This window comes from Mya arenaria, chromosome 14 (assembly GCF_026914265.1).
Source record: "Mya arenaria isolate MELC-2E11 chromosome 14, ASM2691426v1".
In the NCBI taxonomy this organism is placed as follows: domain Eukaryota; kingdom Metazoa; phylum Mollusca; class Bivalvia; order Myida; family Myidae; genus Mya; species Mya arenaria.
In genome coordinates, this window is record NC_069135.1 from 9,127,280 (window position 1) to 9,148,026 (window position 20,747).

The 20,747-nt window shown below is 39.7% G+C and overlaps 2 protein-coding genes across 7 annotated transcripts; one reads left to right on the plus strand and one right to left on the minus strand.

Moving 5' to 3' along the window:
• The first annotated feature begins 542 nt into the window (after window positions 1-542).
• Window positions 543-4,030, plus strand: LOC128216996 (tropomyosin-like). Its single transcript, XM_052923776.1, has 2 exons — window positions 543-628; window positions 1,056-4,030. The coding sequence occupies exons 1-2, from the start codon at window positions 608-610 to the stop codon at window positions 1,896-1,898; spliced, it is 864 nt and encodes a 287-aa protein (XP_052779736.1). The 5' UTR covers window positions 543-607; the 3' UTR covers window positions 1,899-4,030.
• LOC128216991 (uncharacterized) lies at window positions 4,023-19,503 on the minus strand. Of its 6 annotated transcripts, none has more exons than XM_052923766.1 (21): window positions 19,451-19,503; window positions 18,850-19,107; window positions 18,177-18,397; window positions 17,309-17,395; window positions 16,990-17,124; window positions 14,972-15,061; window positions 14,770-14,874; window positions 14,554-14,652; window positions 13,610-13,711; window positions 11,592-11,677; window positions 10,961-11,291; window positions 10,071-10,253; window positions 9,868-9,978; window positions 9,561-9,700; window positions 8,617-9,431; window positions 8,229-8,374; window positions 7,892-8,019; window positions 7,443-7,528; window positions 7,177-7,334; window positions 6,492-6,616; window positions 4,023-4,504 (listed from the first exon to the last, which is right to left on the minus strand). In XM_052923766.1, exons 3-21 carry the CDS (start codon window positions 18,366-18,368, stop codon window positions 4,432-4,434), a joined length of 3,192 nt encoding a protein of 1,063 aa, XP_052779726.1. In that variant the 5' UTR covers window positions 18,369-18,397; window positions 18,850-19,107; window positions 19,451-19,503; the 3' UTR covers window positions 4,023-4,431. The 6 variants fall into 6 exon arrangements, with proteins under 6 accessions (XP_052779726.1, XP_052779725.1, XP_052779731.1 ...); XM_052923765.1 differs by having other exon boundaries at window positions 19,279-19,487; XM_052923767.1 differs by lacking the exon at window positions 4,023-4,504 and having other exon boundaries at window positions 6,608-6,690; window positions 19,279-19,487.
• Window positions 19,504-20,747: the final 1,244 nt, after the last annotated feature.

Sequence of the window (20,747 nt, forward strand, 5' to 3'; positions counted from 1 at the left end):
TCCTTTACCATGGGCACCATTGTGGTCTGGTCGTGTTCCTACTGACTATTTCTTTTGAAAATCAGGAGTATGTGAACGATATCAAAGCTGAAATGTATCACAATCTATTTCATTGACATTTCGTTACACATAACAGTCCATATTTTAGATGGCCTTACACACTTTGCATGCATCAATTTCTGAAAACTTATTATGATCTTAGAAACAAAATATAAAAAAGTAGCACGCTGTTCGTTCTTGGACTACTTAAACAATCGCGAGCAAATCAGCCGAAAATACAAATTGCGAACACGACGATTATTTAAGTTCAAATCCTTTAAAACATTGCACAGTCATAATCACCTATTAATGCAGGGGTGATCAAACTGATACAATTCTATCGCACACAGATAGTTCCATTGAAAAATATGTAAACTATTAAATAGCTCATTGACCTGCATGGTTATCATTCCAATCATTTGTTGAAGACTTCAGCAACTTAGCCTTACATGGAATCATATGTTAGCAAGGGAATTCCCAGTTTAAAATAGAAACAGGTTGGGGTTTGGAATAAGTTTTTGTTGCTGTTCTAAAATACTTGTTTTCTGTATTTTATGCTTGGGATATCATGGCTAGTGGAGATCTTGAGGTAAGTTACAATAAAACCGTGTGATTCATATAATAATGTGGTATTATAGACATTGTTAAGAATTATGGTGGCATATGACTGTCGTTAGATAACCTGATAAAGTTCTCGAATTGTTTCGTGTTAACCACTTAATTTTCGTGATAATTATCTAGCTTTAAGTTAATTTTCGCGAAACGATTTTAGAAAGATAAATATCATAAGATTAAAAACAGACCTGAAAGTGCTCAGAGCTGCCACCTGTTACCTTTTCATGCTGTACAACACTAACAGGTTATCTAGTTATGGTTTGTGAATTCCACTTAGTAACATAATAGCTGGTTGACTATATAAGATTCGTATTACCAATTATCTATAAATATATGTATACAAGTGTTTGATTGTGAAACAAAAATATTGTGATACATTAATGACAATGTTTTATAACCAGGCTGATGAAATGTACCTTGGATTGGTCGGAGCAAGAATTCCGTCAACCCAAGACGCTTTACTGAATGTTACTAGAGATAATAACAACCTTCGCCGGAACCTAAGTAGACTACAAGTTCAGTTCACCAATACAGTAAGTTGTTTGAAAATGAAAGTTAAGTTTCTGCAGCAGTCACTCTCGGAACAAACCCAAGAGACAGAAGTTGTATCCCAAATGAAAATAGAAAATACTTCTCTGCGATTGCAATTAACACAAACTGAGCAAGATTTCTACGACCAACAAATTGAACTGAAAAGAAGTCAAGAAGAAATAGCTGGCCTTGAAGAGGAAATAGAAGCCTTATCTAACCAGCTTGATTATTTAAAAGGAATGATCTCAAAAACTCCACTTGAAAGCCAAAAACATGACTTGATGGATACCCGAAACCAATTACTAAATCTGAAAGAAAGTCTGAATGAGCTGGCAGACCTTGTTGTGGTCAATAAGAGTCTATCGGACAATCTCACGGGAACCATGTCATTTCTGAAGAAATTAGAAGATAAGACTGAAAGTCTGCAAACGATTGTAAAGGAAGGGAACGAGAAACTCGAAAAAGAAAGAAGAAGAGCTGAAGATGAAAGAAGACTTAATGCTGAATACAGACACAAGTCTGAACGCAAGCAACGCAAGACGGATGAAAAACTTGACAATGTGACAAAGATGTTGGAAAAGATGCATAATCTAATGGCTAACCGAAACTTGACATCATCACTTGCAAGGCCGGCAGATGTGAAGAAAACAAATAAAACATTCTGGATGCCGAATGCGAAAAAACCGGGGTTTCCATCGGTAAATAAGAACTAGGACACACACGTACACGCACACACACGCACGCACGCACACACGCACACACACACACACACACACACACAAGTGTGTATATATATATTGTAGTGGATGGATTGCTAAAATGATTCAAAGGGTGTACGACTTTTGATTTGTGTCTGTGTATGTTATATATTTGTAAATGTTTTTTGGTTGGAAGCATGGGCAGTAGTCTAATTGATAATGTTTTAACATCAGAAGACATCTCATGTATGAGAGTATCAAATGCTTTTTTATAGTCTATAAAGGCACAGTACAACTTGGATTTAATATTTATAACATTCTAAATAACAGTTTGTAATATAAAAATAAATCTGGTGCTACGGCTATTTCTAAAACCAAATTTTGATGAGTTTTAATATATGTTCTCGTTCACACCACTTGTTTATTCTAGCCCGTTAGGTAATTGAAAATATTTTTGCAAGAATATTTACTAATTTATTCTTCTATAGCTAGCAGCACAAGAACGATCACCCTTCTTTAAGGATCAGGATAAATTTCTTTGTCCTAAATATGATTAAAATTCTTTACAAGGTAGTAGGAAATAACATGCTTTTGCATATTAGGACTTTTACACCATATTTCAAATTGGGAATAGTTTTCAATTGTATTGTAATCGTAAAAGGTCAGTCTTATTCATCAACATTTAACGAACGTTTGCAAACAGTGAATTTCAAGTCATGTTTTCAGAATTATACTCAGACATATCTAAAGAAAATATTTTTAAAGCCATCAAGCACTTGAATCTGGCAAAAGCTCAGGTCCAGATAATATGCTAAATAGTTTTTGATGTGGTTAAGTATGAAATGCTAAAAAGTCTACATGCAATTTATAATAAAGTGCTAGATTTAGGCCTTTTCCCAGATAATTGGTATAATTTACTATAATAAGTATTATTAGTTTTTTTTTGAGCGCTGTTTAAATAATTATTGTGTGCCTTTTCTTAATCTTGTATGCGTATATATCATTGTAAATATTTGTAAATATTGTATTTGTCCTCATGGGCCGTACGGCTGATTGGATTTGTAAAAAAACCTAAATGTAAAGGCTGCACTCTCACAGATTGACCGCTTTGACCACGTGTTGGATCTCAGTTTTGTATATTAACGTTCAAAATTTGATGTTTTATACCGAAAACCTGATCTACTGTTACTGTTAGTACCGCTTTTAGCCATTAAACAAAAATATTCTTAATTACTTGGTTTGAATTTTGCTTGTATTTATTGATGCAATCCTTGGCAAAAAAACAACTTGACGGAATTTTGTAGAAAGATGCAATGCTTTTGGCCAAGGATTCCATCATTAAAATATATGCAAATCGAAAAAAAGTTCTACTCAAGATATATAATATGTACATGATGCAATTCTAAACGTTTTCTTTGTCTTGTTCTATGCCTTTTTCGTTTTGTGATTACTGTAAATAAGCTCATTATACATATATACTGCTACAAATATACGGTAAGCGTAAGTATTTGAAGATGTTTTTCAATAGTATTAAAATCATGCGTTCCAAAATATATCCGACTTAAAAAAATAAACATGTTAAAACAACCTCTTTCAATAGTATTATTAAATTGTTTTATAATAAACTTTTTTTCATTTTTTTACTTTAAGAAAGTTGAAGTAAATGTTTGTTCGATCCTTAGCACGCTTACAGATAGCACATAAACACTTCTTTCATACATTTTTAACATCTTTTCACGTTGCTGTGAATTTATCTTTAGAAATGACGATACAATTTATTTAAAGAAAATTGTAGTATGTAATATATAACTAATTTTGACAAAAGATATGTGCCTGATTGTAGAACATATAATATGTTAAATATAACTCTGTTCACTATATTTGCTGCTGTACTAGCATATTTACAACAACGTTAAAATATGCCTATTAAGTCTGTGTATCAATTTCAGGCTCAAGACGTTAGTGAATATAGGCCCTTAACCCTCGAGCCCTTTTATTTTTTATATTTTAAACTTAACTCAGGCACCATTCAATGGAAAACAGTTGCATTGGTGATGTCATCATTCTAGTTATTGTTGCGGAGACACCAAGACCGATAATCTAGCAGAAGACAATGTAAATAAATAACAATAAACTATATTTGAAACTTAGAACAGGTCTTTATTTGTAATGCATAATTATGTTTGTAAGGTCCAAATACTTAATAAATCGATGCAAACAAATTAAGGGGGGACCATCCATAGTGTCGATTTAGAAGCCATGTGCATGCACTGGCTACATTTGCTACAATGTGAAGCTACATATATTTCATCACTACTATGGGATATAAATGTATATTATATTTTGTATAACCATTGATACAACGCATAAATATAGATACTAATTGAATAACAAAAATCCAAAAAACATTACAAAGAATTAAGGAATATTGGTACAGCATCTGTCCACCGTCGCTCGGTTTGAGGTTCAAACAATAACTACAACTGTGTGTAGACGCAAGTACTATGTTCAAAATACAACGTCAACTAGGAATGTAGAAGCGTAGTTCCTATAGTTTCTTCAACAACGAATCGACCTGGTAGCGGAGTGGGTCATCTTTCCTGGTGGCAGTGCGCCGTAGCCTGTATAAAACATTCATGTCAAGTCATTATTTGTTGTCCGTACATGCAGGAGAACCAAATAATGTCACTCGACATTTTCGAGTTTTAAGCACATTAAATTTAAGGAAAGTCTGATATAACGATTGGTACTACTATGTCTTTATAGCGTATACAAAAACGTATTTTGGGAAGTATGTACTTACCAAGCCTTGGGTCACATGATGGCGTAGTTGCGTGTGTACTAACCAAGCCTTGGGTCAAATGATGGCGTAGTTGCGTGTGTACTAACCAAGCCTTGGGTCACATGATGGCGTAGTTGCGAGTGTACTTACCAAGCCTTGGGTCACATGATGGCGTAGTTGCGTGTGTACTAACCAAGCCTTTGGTCACATGATGGCGTAGTTGCGTGTGTACTTACCAAGCCTTGGGTCACATGATGGCGTAGTTGGGTGTGTACTAACCAAGCCTTGGATCACATGATTGCGTAGTTGCGTGTGTACTTACCAAGCCTTGGCGAACATGATGGCGTAGTTGGGTGTGTACTAACCAAGCCTTGGCGAACATGATGGCGTAGTTGGGTGTGTACTAACCAAGCCTTGGCGAACATGATGGCGTAGTTGGGTGTGTACTAACCAAGCCTTGGCGAACATGATGGCGTAGTTGGGTGTGTACTAACCAAGCCTTGGCGAACATGATGGCGTAGTTGCGTGTGTACTAACCAAGCCTTGGCGAACATGATGGCGTAGTTGGGTGTGTACTAACCAAGCCTTGGCGAACATGATGGCGTAGTTGGGTGTGTACTAACCAAGCCTTGGCGAACATGATGGCGTAGTTGGGTGTGTACTTACCAAGCTTTGCCGCACATGATGGCGTAGTTGGGTGTGTACTAACCAAGCCTTGGCGAACATGATGGCGTAGTTGGGTGTGTACTAACCAAGCCTTGGCGAACATGATGGCGTAGTTGGGTGTGTACTAACCAAGCCTTGGCGAACATGATGGCGTAGTTGGTTGTGTACTTACCAAGCTTTGACGCACATAATGGCGTAGTTGGGTGTGCACTAACAAAGACTTGACGCACATGATGGCGCAGTTGGGTGTGTACTAACCAAGCCTTGGCGAACATGATGGCGTAGTTGGGTGTGTACTTACCAAGCCTTGACGCACATAATGGCGTAGTTGGGTGTGCACTAACAAAGACTTGACGCACATGATGGCGTAGTTGGGTGTGTACTAACAAAGACTTGACGCACATGATGGCGTAGTTGGGTGTGTACTTACCAAGCCTTGACGCACATTATGGCGTAGTTGCGGTTGTACTTATCAAGCTTTGACATACATAATGGCGTAGTTGGGTGGCACTAACAAAGACTTGACGCACATGATGGCGTAGTTGGGTGTGTACTTACCAAGCATTGGCGAACATGATGGCGTAGTTGGGTGTGTACTAACCATGTATTGACGCACATAGTGGCGTAGTTGGGTGTGTACTTACCAAGCTTTGACGCACATGATGGCGTAGTTGGGTGTGTACTAACCAAGCCTTGGCGAACATGATGGCGTAGTTGCGTGTGTACTTACCAAGCTTTGACGTACATGATGGCGTTGTTGGGTGTGTACTAACCAAGCATTGGCGAACATGATGGCGTAGTTGGGTGTGTACTAACCAAGCCTTGGCGAACATGATGGCTTAGTTGCGTGTGTACTAACCATGCCTTGGCGCATATGATGGTTTAGTTGTGTGTGTACTTACCAAGCCTTGGCGCACATGATGGCGTTGTTGCGTGTGTACTAACCAAGCCTTGGCGAACATGATGGCGTAGTTGGGTGAGTACTAACCAAGCCTTGGGTCACATGATGGCTTAGTTGCGTGTGTACTTACCATGCCTTGGCGCATATGATGGTTTAGTTGTGTGTGTACTTACCAAGCCTTGGCGCACATGATGGCGTAGTTGCGTGTGTACTTACCAAGCTTTAACGCACATGATGGCTTAGGTGCGTGTGTACTTACCAAGCCTTGGCGCACATGATGGCGTAGTTACGGATACTGTCGTAACCAAGGTTGCCGAGGACATCGATCAGATGCTCTAACGCATCCACTGTACGCGGCGTCCGATCACGGTATAACGACAAAATCTAAATGGCAAGCAAGGCTCTTAAATACACAGTCATTTCAATAAATGCATTCCCACTTTTTAGTGTCGCATTACCTGTAAATAAATAGTAACATTTTGTCTAAAAGTATATTTCTCCACATTGGTCAAAGGGATCACTCATACCAACGGTCTGGCATAAGATAATTATGAATCACTGCAGTTTAACAATGCCAGAAGAGCTTGAAGAGCCTTGATAAAAGACTCAAGATAAATGAAAACTATTTTTTAACAGGAATGAGTTTGCACATAATAGTAATGGATAGTTAAAACATCATTAACAATTCAAATCAAAAGGAATTTTATGGTTTTAAAGGGCAAAATATAGGTCCATGTAAATACATTGAATTTATGATTAACTCATTTGATTTTAGTGATCAAAAGCAAAAAGACATATAACGGCTTCGCCTTGTATACATTAAAACTATTATATTTTGGCGATTATTTAACAGGGGTATTAGTGGCCACGAAAGAAAGATATCAACGCTTCTGTCTTTTTAAAAATGCATCCTATATTGTGTTTATTTAAACTACATCGTGCACCTTCATTAGTCTGATTCCATCATGAAGCAGAAATTCAGCATTGATGACGTCATCAGATTCCTTGTCCGGCAGTGAGAGCACGCGTGTGAGGTCACGTGAGAGCGGGAGTTCGTCTGACATCAACACGAGATACTGGTCCGACATCGGTTTGGGATAATCTGTAAAATCGTGAAAACCAGAACTATTTAATAAAACTGACTTTAAATAAAACATTCATTATTAATCCCAAGAAAATACAACAACAAAGTTCATTCAAATTTACCAACCTGACGGGACAAACAAGTCAGAGTTCTGGTAGGCGTTCGTAAGCCAGTCGTACAGTGGATGGTCACCTTCATTGTGTTCGCCGTACCTGTAAGGAGTGGTGCATTTTATATATTTCATATACATTGAATTCAATTCTTCATTGTTTTATAATCTGATTTCTTAATCTTTATGTGACTTAGAGCTTTAAAACATCAGGAATTGTTTAAGTGTTCTAGATTATTTTTTTTTCCATGTACAGAAGTTTTATAATAAACAACCTTCATAAGAATTTAAGAGAAAGCTGTTGAAGTGTTGTGTAATGTTCTGGAACAATCTTACTACTGTTCAATACTATGGACAATAACAATGACTACCTAGTGTAAAACAAGGGGGATATTAGTACAGATCGGATGGCAAAACCTCTTCATGTTAAATTATATATAACATGCTGGGACCACTTCTAACCCACCAATTCCTAAGGTTCAGCTGCACGTTTGTGGCGAGACTGCGGTGGCCTCCCTTAAACAGTGCTCCTAGTAGCAGCGGCACGCCTACGTCCGCTCGGGACTGGGTCCCGTCACGCCACTTCCGGATTAACTGTTGGGAATGGTATAAAACATTTGCATAACACTCATTTCCAGTCGAAACGTACATGGCAAGATACAAATGCAAAACAAAATAAATGTTTTCCTATAAGGTAAGTTTCTTTTTTTCACCAGTAACAGTACCTTTAATTCCAAAGTCCATGCTCCAGTATCTAACTCTGCTATGCACCCTTAACCCTAATTCAATATATAAATTCTCACCTGTCTCTTGGTAACACTGATGTTAGATGATGAAGTTAGCGCATCCTCGATTTCGGAGAAGGGGACGCCCATCAGCACGAGCGCCTTGTACCACGTGACCCCGAAATTGGACACGAGCCAGTCCAGTAGTTCATCATCCAGAAACACTGAATAGAAGAGTTGTGTCAAGTTAATTGAGCATATGGTTCGACTTTACATATTGAAATAAAGATTTAAATGTCATTCGCAGCATTCCAATTTTACTATCTGAGCAACAATCACGACGTTCACGATATTCAGAACATTCGCATAACTCACGGCATTCGCTCCATTAGCCACGTTCACGACATATATAATATTTGACATTCACAATGTGAATGTCGGAAAAGGTAAACTACAGTTAACAAACCAGCATTTTCGTTGTTGTTTAAGAACTTGTAATCAGGATCTGCGACAGTTTCACTATCAACAGGCGGAAGTGGCTCTGGTGTTGTCTCTATCGGGTCAATGTTGTTCATGGCCCGATTCAGGGTGGCCTGGAGGCGGGACAGGCCATCAATAGGGGTCTTTGACTTATATTTGGCGGACGCACTCCGGGTGGACGGCTGGGAAGTATCTGATGTGAGACTCTTGCTTGCCCTACTGCTGTCTGTCGACCGCTGGATTACGTTTGAAAGTTCAGCTTCTACATGGTTGAGCACTAGATTAATTTCAAAATGCGTAAGTGGGTTGTCACCTATAGGCTTGTCACGGTCGGCGTCAGTGTTTTTGTCGTAGATATACAGTCGTCCGTTCATATACTGCACACTTTTGCCCTTGAGCTCCACATCGAACTGTATTACGTTTTGTCGTTTGGTATGAAACTCTAAACAAAACGTCCTTGGATCTTTCCTGGCAATTGGATTGTCATGGAAAATTATAGTAAATGCTTGGGTGGACCTGACTTTCATAACAAACATTTTTTCTTCGTCTTTCGTATCTCCAGTGTGTTCACTGTATCCTTCTGCCGTCCAGTATCTCATCCGCTGGTCCCTGGTTTTAATGGTGCAACACTCCAGAACCACGCTGAACCTACAATAAGTGCCCACCCGCCGGGACATACACAGGAAGCAGACGACCACCGCTGGATCAACAGCCGATCGATACGCTTCCTGGATCTCCATTGCAACACTGTCATGGTTCTCTTCGCCATCCGTACTTCGTGTAACTGCTACCACTAGACACCTGTATTAAAGCAAACGTTACGGTTAGTACAATCTTAGAAGTATTACATACATTTCAGTACGTTTTTATTATATAGCTGCTTAATTTAAACAAAAACAAAACGACAAATAGCATGCATTTTTTGCTTACGCTGGGAGCCCTTCCGGCGCGCATTTCACTGAGTGAACGTCAGGGTCGCCAAGTTGTTTATGGACCGGGGACCAGGTGTCGCCCGTCTTCTTTAGAACCACCAGCTTCTCCGTCCCATCAGATACCACTGGCACTGGTAACTGGGGACAAGGAAACACAAATATTAAACACGATTGTTTTTACCAGAGTAACTAACAAGTGTGTCCTGGAGCGAAATTGTCTATCATATCTTTTGTTAATTGTTGGTTTACGTTTTTTCTTAAAGTTAATACATACAGGCTATATATGTGCACCCGTTTATACTTACTTCGACTTCTAAGCGCTTCTTAGTCCTGTGGTCAGCGTTTATGAAGTAAAACGGCGTAGATGCCAAGATCAGTTCTGCGGAAATATCTTCCTCTTCTGACATTTCCAGGACCTGGCAAGCAATGGTAGAAATATATCTTAAGGAGCTGGTAAACTTAAATCTTTAATATTTGAATGAATTCGTATCAATTTTACAGTGATTACCTGTAGAGAAACGGTTGACTTTCCGCCAAACGCCCCCTCACCGACAGTGATGTGAACTCTGTCGTCAAGGGATGACGTCATCGTCGCGGCAGTTTTACCGACCTCAAATCTTTCAATTTTCGGTCTGCATACAGCAACTAAACTGATATCGTCTGTCATTTCACATTCAAATGTTATGGATAACTGAAATATGTTATTTTCGTTTTTGTAAAAAAACACACCAACATTTCTGAAAAATCATGTATCGAATAGCATTTGCAGGAATCTGACAAAGGGCGAGGAGAGCTGAGCATTATTATCATTAAAGGCATGTATGGCATAGATACATAATATATGACATGTGTTTCCAGTTCGGATAAAACAAATCCGACCCGAAGCACGCGTGTAAGCCGATAACAAGACTCGCCGAGTTACAAGCAACGCAGCATGTCCGAGGAGCGAATTTTTTTTATCTGAGATCTTTATTTCCTGTAAACAACCATTGGTGTAAAGTGTACTTTTCACTCAAAAGCGCGGGCGCATTGATTTCCGACGTCAAAACACGTATGGAATTTATATCAAGGTCAACTAGATCCGCTAATATCGTGTTTGTGGTTATTATTTTATTTTGTTTTATTTAAAAAAATATATACTTATAAACATTTGATTGCGCTTTTATTGAAACGTCATAATGGTATTTCCATGAACCATACAGCAATGATATGGGTATTTGCGAGTTGTTGTGCGTGACTCATCTGACATGGGGGGTGCTAGATGTGATTTTCCAGCACGCCCACTTTCACCGGAAATGCTTATCAAATGTGCTAGAAAACGTTTGTAGGTTTAGCTTTCAATGCCTAAATAAATGAGAAACATTCTCTGTTTGACATGAACTACACAAACATGTATACCTTGTCTGTACTTTCTTGAGAGACGTCGACTATGACCTTGTCGCCCGAGGTCAGCACACGGACCTCCTCCCTTGATGTGACACCACTGTCGAATAGGCGGAGTGTCACAGAAAACAGCCCGCCAACAGTGCTCTCGAGAAATCGACACGTGTATACGTCACTTATGACGTCATCGATTTGTTCGATTGGAAATTTTCCATTAAACTCTTCCAAACTTTGTCTCTTGCAAATCCAAGTTTTGTTATGCAGATTTTCGTCTTTAGCTTCTATTGACAATCCGATTTTACTTGATTGCATTCCTTCATCGGGTCTTATGTCGTGAATTGCCATTCTGAAATGTTGCATTTAACATTTCCCATCGTACGAGAATTAGTCAAAATAGCCCTTCCTCATGTATTTTCATTTAATAAAAAAATTTAACACGATTGTTCACCAATATCGTGTGCATCTTTTTCGCGGGAGAAACTAGCGCAACGATACGTCATTAACTTGTACATATGAAAGTCTTGTTTTTTTAAATATAGTGTGATAAGATGATGATTTTCAGAAGACTTAATTTTATACTGAGAATATATGCAAGGCCATGTTATCATGATAATGTATCTACTTAACTGCTGCAGACGACACAAACCTTTTTTCGTCTGCCTGGATTACCATGGCGTCATACTGTGTTCGCGGGAAATTGGATTTGCAAACATCGCCTGGTGTGCGGCCTTCCTATAAACAAAATGATAAAAACTCATTGATGAATGAACAATGAAAGTTAACGTCATTTCTTGTTTTACGCACAACTTTTACCTCGATGCTATACTGCCATTTCAATTAAAGGGGCTGTCTCACGTATGATAAAATAGCGAAAAAAAGTGTCGAAAACTGACATAAACTTGGCATCGATGTGTACAATGCATTGAAACTTTATAATACTAACTGAAGTACAACATAGTTTACACTTTATTTAAGTTTAGCAGTTATTTCGTATTTTTACATTAAAAAAAGACTACTGGGTATGTCTACCAGGTAGAATTCATTCCTTATGCGTGATTGGCTAGTCGGTGTTATCACGTGATATTACCGAGGTATGTGTATAGCTTAATTATGTCAACCAATTAGAATAAGCCTTTGAAGCTCAGTGAGTAAGACGCTGAACTTCAATTTTGGCGACGCGGGTTCGAACCCGGTCTCCGACACAATTTTTTTTTTACATTTTGGTACTTTTTTTTAACAATTATGATATCAAAGCGTAACACATTCTATTAGATAATTGTTCTGAGATTCGTTACAGAAAAAAACTTTTTTTGGTGCCAGTCTGTGACACAGTCCTTTTAACAAGAAATAGTTCATGTCATTCCACATTTCTTGTACTAAGTATTTTTAAATAAATACATTGTACTACTCTTTCAAAATCTGTTCATTCAATGATCTTGACATTGCCTTCTGCCTTTTTCTGTGACACAGCCTACTTAACATTACCTTCAGCCCATTTCTTTGACCAAGCCTACTTAACATTGCTTTCAGCCTATTTCTTTGACCCAGCCTACTTAACATTGCTTTCAGCCTATTTCTTTGACACAGCCTACTTAACATTGCCTTCAGCCCATTTCTTTGACCCAGCCTACTTAACATTGCTTTCAGCCTATTTCTGTGACCCAGCCTACTTAACATTGCCTTCAGACTATTTCTTTGACCCAGTCTACTTAACATTGCCTTCAGCCTATTTCTGTGACCCAGCCTACTTAACATTGACTTCAGCCTATTTCTGTGACCCAGCCTACTTAACATTGCCTTCAGCGTATTTCTGTGACCCAGCCTACTTAACATTGACTTCAGCGTATTTCTGTGACCCAGCATAACATTGACTTCAGCGTATTTCTGTGACCCAGCCTACTTAACATTGACTTTCGCCTATTTCTGTGACCCAGCCTACTTAACATTGACTTCAGCCTATTTCTGTGACCCAGCCTACTAAACATTGCCTTCAGCCTAGTTCTGTGACCCAGCCTACTTAACATTGACTTCAGCCTATTTCTGTGACCCAGCATACTAAACATTGCCTTCAGCCTATTTCTGTGACCCAGCATACTAAACATTGACTTCAGCCTATTTCTGTGACCCAGCATTACATTGACTTCAGTCTATTTCTGTGACCCAGCCTACTTAACATTACCTTCAGCCTAATTCTGTGACCCAGCCTACTTAAAATTGCCTCCAGCCTATTTCTTTGACCCAGCCTACTTAACATTGCCTTCAGCGTATTTCTGTGACCCAGCCTACTTAACATTGCCTTCGGCGTATTTCTGTGACCCAGCCTACTTAACATTGCCTTCAGCCTATTTCTGTGACCCAGCCTACTTAACATTGCCTTCAGCCTATTTCTGTGACCCAGCATAACATTGCCTTCAGCCTATTTCTGTGACCCAGCATAACATTGCCTTCAGCCTATTTCTGTGACCCAGCCTACTTAACATTGCCTTCAGCCTATTTCTGTGACCCAGCCTACTTAACATTGCCTTCAGCCTATTTCTGTGACCCAGCCTACTTAACATTGCCTTCAGCCTATTTCTGTGACCCAGCATAACATTGACTTCAGCCTATTTCTGTTGCCATGCATAACATTGAACTCAGCTTATTTCTGTGACCCAGCATACGGACCTTATCCTTGAAACCCGGGTTGGCGCCGTGGCACAGCAAAACCTCCGTGACCCTCACGTGACTCCGTGACGTCGCCTCGTGCAGTGCCGTCCGGCCAGTCCGCTGGCAAATTAAATAAGTTAATGTAAATTAAGTGTATTTACCTCAAGCGAGAATATGAGATGTGATCTGTAATTAAATAAAAATGAGTATTAAACCTTTTTATGAGTTATTTAATAATGATATATAGCATGTGTTTCCGGTCCGGATCGAAAAATTCGAGGGCACCTGTGTTTCAAGGTAACGATGCTTGGCGATTTACCGACTACGCAGCGTGCCCGGCTGAGCTTCCGATTTTACACGAGCGGCTATGGTAGATGCTTTTTCTGCCACCTCAGTTCAACAACAAAAAAAGTAAAAATGTATTTTTCGCTGGAACTGGAACGTGATAGATATGTGATAATTCCGGGTTGTCATGGATATCCACGCAGTGATTCAGATTATGGAAATAGTCAAATTATTCTTTAAATGGTTCTGAGGAGAAAGCAGCATTATTTCTTGAATGCAGCGTGAAAACCTATTTTGGTGCTATTTGAAGCGCGAAATAATTAATTTTGAGTTTAAATATTGCCACAATACAAGGTTTCCATGATGCTACAGACGACGATCTTCAACAAGAGAGGTAATTGTTTGATGATAATAAAAAAGGAGTTCCATACGGTCACTTATTTTATCTGTGCCCGTGGGCAAGATAATGATTTTCAGCATGTCAAACATTGTTGGATCTTCTTATTTGAGGTGGGAGGAAAGTTTTCCAGCAAAATTGAATTCACCGAAAACGTTTTCTTTGTGAAGTTATGAAACAGATAAAATACGTGTGGAGTCTACAACGCACAAAATTGATAAGAAAATATACAATTAATACAGTGTAGGTCATCTGATTAAATAAATATACAAATTGATACCTTTGCCTGCACGTTCGCGTCAGCGCCATATTTCAGCAGCAGGTAGGTGCACATGACGTCGTCATTTTTAACAGCAATATGAAGCGGCGTCTGGTCACTCTATAACAACAGGGAAATACAACTGTCGTGTTGCAATTAAAACAAATTTATGAATAACTTCTCACAGTAGAATGTATATTGAGAATCAGACAAAGGCGTTTTAAACGTGTACAATACCGTGTCTAGGACATCGAGTGGTGGGGCCTTCTTTAGCAGGAAGTGGAGGACCTCTAGGGACAGTGGCCTTGCCTCCAGGCAGTGGTGGAGCACCGTCCGCTTGTTCTGTCGAAAGGAAAACAGAGGTTGTGCACAATGAAGTTATGGTCCTTCCGCTGTTCTTGTCATATTAATTATTATTGGCCTTAAGAAAAGTCCTTACCCTATCTACAACATGGAGATTCATGGTTGGGTTGTCATAGACCAGACGCCGGACCACGGCACCGTCCCCCTGAGCCACCGCCTGCAGTAGCTGAAAAGAAGGTTTTTAAAGGTAAAATATGTCGTAAAAAAATCCTCCATTTCGTCGATTAGCTGATGCTGGGGTATGACTGTGTACAGGCTTCGATCCATGGACTGGTCACACTTCTTTCTAATTCATTATGTATATGCACGTATAATGAAACGACGGTGATAAGTCAGTGGTTACTGTGTGTTGTCACAATTTGAGAGATGCACAATAACGATACGTGCTGGTTGTGAAACTGTCTACATGCTTTTAATGTGATTGTGTTCATTATTCCGATTCCAAAGATGATGGCCAGAAAAGTTATCTGCTTCATGAACCTTTTAATGACATGATCTGAGACAGAGAGGTTTTTGTTTGCACTACCTTCATCTCAGGGCCAGACCCTGCAATGGACAGAGAGTTGTTTTTTCTGCACTACCTTCATCTCCGGGTCAGATCCTGCGGTGGACAGAGAGTTTGTTTTGCATTACCTTTATCTCCGGACCAGACCCTGTGATGGACAGAGAGGGTTTTTGCATTCATTCATCTCCAAACCAGACCCTGCGATGGACAGATAGGTTTTTTTTGCATTCATTTATCTCTGGACCAGACCCTGCGATGGACAGAGTGTTGTTTCGCATTACATTCATCTCCGGATTCAGACCCTGCGATGGACAGAGAAGTTGTTTTGCATTACCTTCATCTCGGGGTCTGACCCTGCAATGGACAGAAAGTTGGTTTTGCATTACCTTCATCTCCGGGTTCAGACCATGCGATGGACAGAGAGTTTGTTTTGCATAACCTTCACCTCTGGGCCAGACCCTGCGATGGACAGAGAGTTTGTTTTGTATTACCTTCATCTCCGGGCCAGACCCTGCGATGGACAGAGAGTTTGTTTTGCATTACCTTCATCTCCGGGCAAGACCCTGCGATGAACAGAGAGTTGGTTTTGCATTACCCTTCATTTCCGGGCCAGACCCTGCGATGGACAGAGAGTTTGTTTTGCATTACCTTCATCTCTGGGTTCAGACCCTGCGATGAACAGAGAGTTTGTTTTGCATTACCTTCATCTCTGGGTTCAGACCCTGCGATGGACAGAGTGTTGTTTTTTTGCATTACCATCAACTCCGGGCCAGACCCTGCGATGGACAGAGAGTTTGTTTTGCATTACCTTCATCTCTGGGTTCAGACCCTGTGATGGACAGAGTGTTTGTTTTGTATTACCTTCATCTCCGGGCCAGACCCTGCAATAGACAGAGAGTTGGTTTTACATTACCTTCATCTCCGGGCCAAACCCTGCGATGGACAGAGTTTGTTTTGCATTACCTTCATCTCCAGGCCAGACCCTGCGATTGACAGAGAGTTTGTTTTGCATTACCTTCATCTCCGGGCAAGACCAAGCGATGGACAGAAATTTGTTTTGCATTACATGTACCTTCATCTCCGAACCAGACCCTGCGATTGACAGAGAGTTTGTTTTGCACTACCTTCGTCTCCGGGCCAGACCCTACGATGGACAGAAATTTGTTTTGCACTACCTTCATCTCCGGACCAGACCCTGCGATGGACAGAAATTTGTTTTGCACTACCTTCATCTTCGGGTAAAGACCCTGCGGTGGACAGAAATTTGTTTTGCATTACTTTCATCTCTGGGTTCAGACCCTGCGGTGGACAGAAATTTGTTTTGCATTACCTTCATCTCTGGGTTCAGACCCTGCGGTGGACAGAAATTTGTTTTGCATTACCTTCATCTCCTGGTTCAGACCCTGCGCTGGACAGAAATTTATTTTGCATTACCTTCGTCTCCGGGTTCAAAACCTGCGGTGGACAGAAATTTGTTTTGCATTACCTTCATCTCCGGGCCAGAGCTTGCGGTGGACAGAAATTTGTTTTGCATTACCTTCATCTCCGGGTTCAGACCCTGCGTTGGACAGAAATTTGTTTTGCATTACCTTCATCTCCGGGCCAGACCCTGCGATGGAGAGCGTTGATTTTTGTGGAACCCTCATACCCGTTTGTTGGCGTGAATGCGCGGTGAGGTTCGAGTACACGCCGACCATGGTAGACTCCCTAGCGAGACCACCGCCCTATGGTTACGGAAAAAACGACGTTTTAGAATTCATTTTGCTAAATTGTTTCAACTTAATGCGAAAATATTAGTTATATTTGTCGGTTAGTGTGGCTCTTGTCAGGACACCATTTATAAACATTTTATTCAACAATATATTCGTGCTAGGCCGTAAGACTTTCTTAAAAGAAAAGTAACATTACCGGTAGTGGATGTATTTCTGCACGTGTTGACGTTTGGTTCTGCTCTGGGTACCACAAAGGCTTAATCGTTCCACTGGACTCCTTCCCCTGATTTTAAAAAAGTTTCATAACTTCTAAAATACAGCAAAGATTATGCGTAAAACATTATGATCGGTATACAGATACAGTTGTCACCCATTGTCAAACACATGTCTTTGCCCAATGCAATGATTGTGCACATGCAATAAGTATCAAATTCCCTATAGCTGAATGGTTACAAGACACGTTCTGTTTTTCAAGTAGAAAGTGGTGGATTTCAAATTGTTAGAGAGATAAGAAGTGAAATAAAACTTGTAAATTATAAATGATTATGAAAAAATACTTTTTACGAATCCAATATTGAACAATATTAAAAATATTTAATATCATAAAACGTATGTATAATGTGTACGACGAGTTATTGTATACAAAAACAAAGTATTCCCTTGTTTACGAGACAGGTGGTGACATTTACAAGTTATTGTATACAAAAACAAAGTATTCCCTTGTTTACGAGACAGATGGTGACATTTCAAATTCAATATTCTATGATTTCCTTGTCACAAAATATGGTTTTCATTTCTCGAATTCATGATTTCACCAGTTTAACCTCAAGATTTCACGATTACACGGTTTCACGGTGGTGGTGGTGGTGGTGGTGGTGGTGGGTTTTCGTTGCCGTTGGCATAGTTATTCTTGTCGTTGATGTTGATTGTGTTGTTGTTGTTGTTGTTGTTGTTGTTGTTGTTGTTGTTATTGTTGTGTTGTTTATTATGTGTGTGTTTTTAATTATTCATGTTATTAGATTTTTAAACAAACTAGTAATTAAAGGTAAATGACGGTTCCATACATTTGTATAGATTTCATCTAGTTTTTCCGAGACTGTGTTATCACTGATATCCGATGATTTCACAGAAACGTCGCCTTTTCCATTTCCAGCTTCGACCAAAGTCATTTCTACGGAAGTGCGAGAGCTTTGGCGTGACCCAGGTCTTGTTCCTGTGTTTCCCCGCGATGAAGGCCTCGCGGAGCGTGACGTCATTGTAGCGTTGGCCTTCGAGAGTGTCTTTGCTGCAAGTTAGTGTGTATTATACTAGAAAGGGTAACGCGACAATTCATAGACATGTCACAGTAGGGAATTAGGGACAGGTGAAATAAGTATTATCTAAATAAGGAGATTATAAAGTTAGTGTATCAGGGTTAGTATTCTAGGTTTAAAGGACAAAAAAACATTATTTAAAGGTGCACAATATAGGCTGATGACATATTTTTTTGGTTTGAATAAATGCTTATGTTTAACCACGAAGCTATTAATTGAAACAAAAACACGCACGCACGCACGCACGCACGCACGCACGCACACACACACACACACACACACAAAGGATAATAGTTATTATTGTGCCCCTTTAAAACAGGATATAGAAGTGGTATTTAGCCAAAACGTGACACAAAATGTATCACATTTCTTCGGTAGTTTCATTAAAACCATTCGTCACTGTAGTATCTAGCCACAGACTTACCAGGCAGTCGATCTAGCACTAGTTCTTGGTGAATGCCTACTTCTCTCAGAAGCGTGAAGCAGAAGTGCTGCAGCCGCACAGATCCAGAATCCTTCAGGATCCCTGTGTAACCGTAGGCAGGCGAGGATGTGTCTAACCACGGGAGCGAGCCGGGGTGACGCCTAGCAACGTGGAGCCGCCGCGCACGCAAATCGGGTGGTGCCGAGAATGGCCGAAGATCGCGCACCTCCTGTCTTCGCTGCTTCCGGCGAAGTGTCGCTGGAAATAAAGCGTCTGTGTACATTAGTTTACGTCGTTTTAAGTCCGGTGTAATCACTAATTGATTTCAGTGTAAAATAGTAAAATCTATGTTAACTATTGAAAGGGAATGTTGATTTGCAATCAAACAAAAGAATTAATGAGCTGAGAATTGTATTCCATTCTTTTTACCTGCGTTTAATCTATCCGGGTGTGAACTCGTCACCTATTGTGGAGACCGAACATATTATGATATCCCAGTAAGAATACACATACGCGATAAGGTAATTCAGCCTCCTCGGAATGAGTTACAGCGACTTAACATTGCCACAGATATGGTACCTCGAATGAAAAAAAAACATACATATTTCGTGCGTCAGTCTAGAAGCCGACTGTGATCATTTGGGCATGATGTGGTGATTGGTATTGTGTTCCAGCAGTTTTGGATAAGTTTCAACACTGATCATATTCGATTATATCCGGTGTATGCCAAAATCATTGACTTATTGACTTCTTCCAATAAAATAAATCGTCATCAAACCAAAACAAAAGCCTTCGCGGGTTTAATCTTATGATCTCGTTTAATGTGCGAAACACTGACTTGACCTTTGATTATGAAAGTGCAGTAAAGTTCAACATTTTGTGCATTGTGGCGTCAAACTAAATGTTTAAAGATATGTCTATTCGGGTCAGGAAGCAATCCAAGTTTCAGGTGTTATTCTCTTGGCCCATATTGGAGCATATGCGATATCATAATTAAAACTTTACAAGCAAAACAAGTGCATGGCATATACAAAAAATAAGATTAACTGAAACAGCACGTTGTTACATAACCAAATGCTATTATTTAATTAAAAGTAAAACAAATTATTATATGAAGTCTGTTAAAAGCACTCGTTGTATTTTGGAACGAAAAGTCAGCCGTAAACAATTATGCCGTCGTCGGCAACCTTGGTACTTTCTTGCTCTACACTTCATACATAGTGTGTATCGGGGGTACCCGACGATGAATAAGGCAGGCTATTAATTACTCTAAACTAGGTGCTGTTATCGAAAATCACGAGACTGGGTTTCGATACACATTCAATACCACTAGCGCTTAGCCCGTCACAAAAAGGGCGTTTTTGTTGGTAATAAACTGGTTTCGGTTTTATATCGGTTTCATGAACTGTGTATTTGTTGTAACAGTTTCAATTAAACTAAAACCAGTTTTAATCGGGTTTTTTACGAAAACCGAAACCGGTTTTTCGAAACAATCGAAACTCCTACGGGAGGCGGTTTCATCGGTTCGTTCCATCCGAAAACTAGTTTACTTCGAAAACAACATGGCTGAAAGTGATCAACCACGTTTGTTGAAAATCTTTTTTATAGCAATGCCTTACAATGGGCAAATGGGCTAAATGAAAAGGGTTATATTAGTATTTGTGGAGCTCAGTAGCTACAGTAGCTCCGCCATGTTGTTGAAAATGTACACAAAACTATGCACTTGTTATTTCAAGCAAAACTATCAAAACCGGTTTCGTAACTGCTGAAATTAAAACTGAAACTAATTTGGTATCAACAAAAACGCCCGCATACACATCCAAAGTCTGATATTTTACGCCTGAACGGTTTCCAGCTCCATAAAAAGCAACGCCATTGTCTTTACCCGCACGCACGCA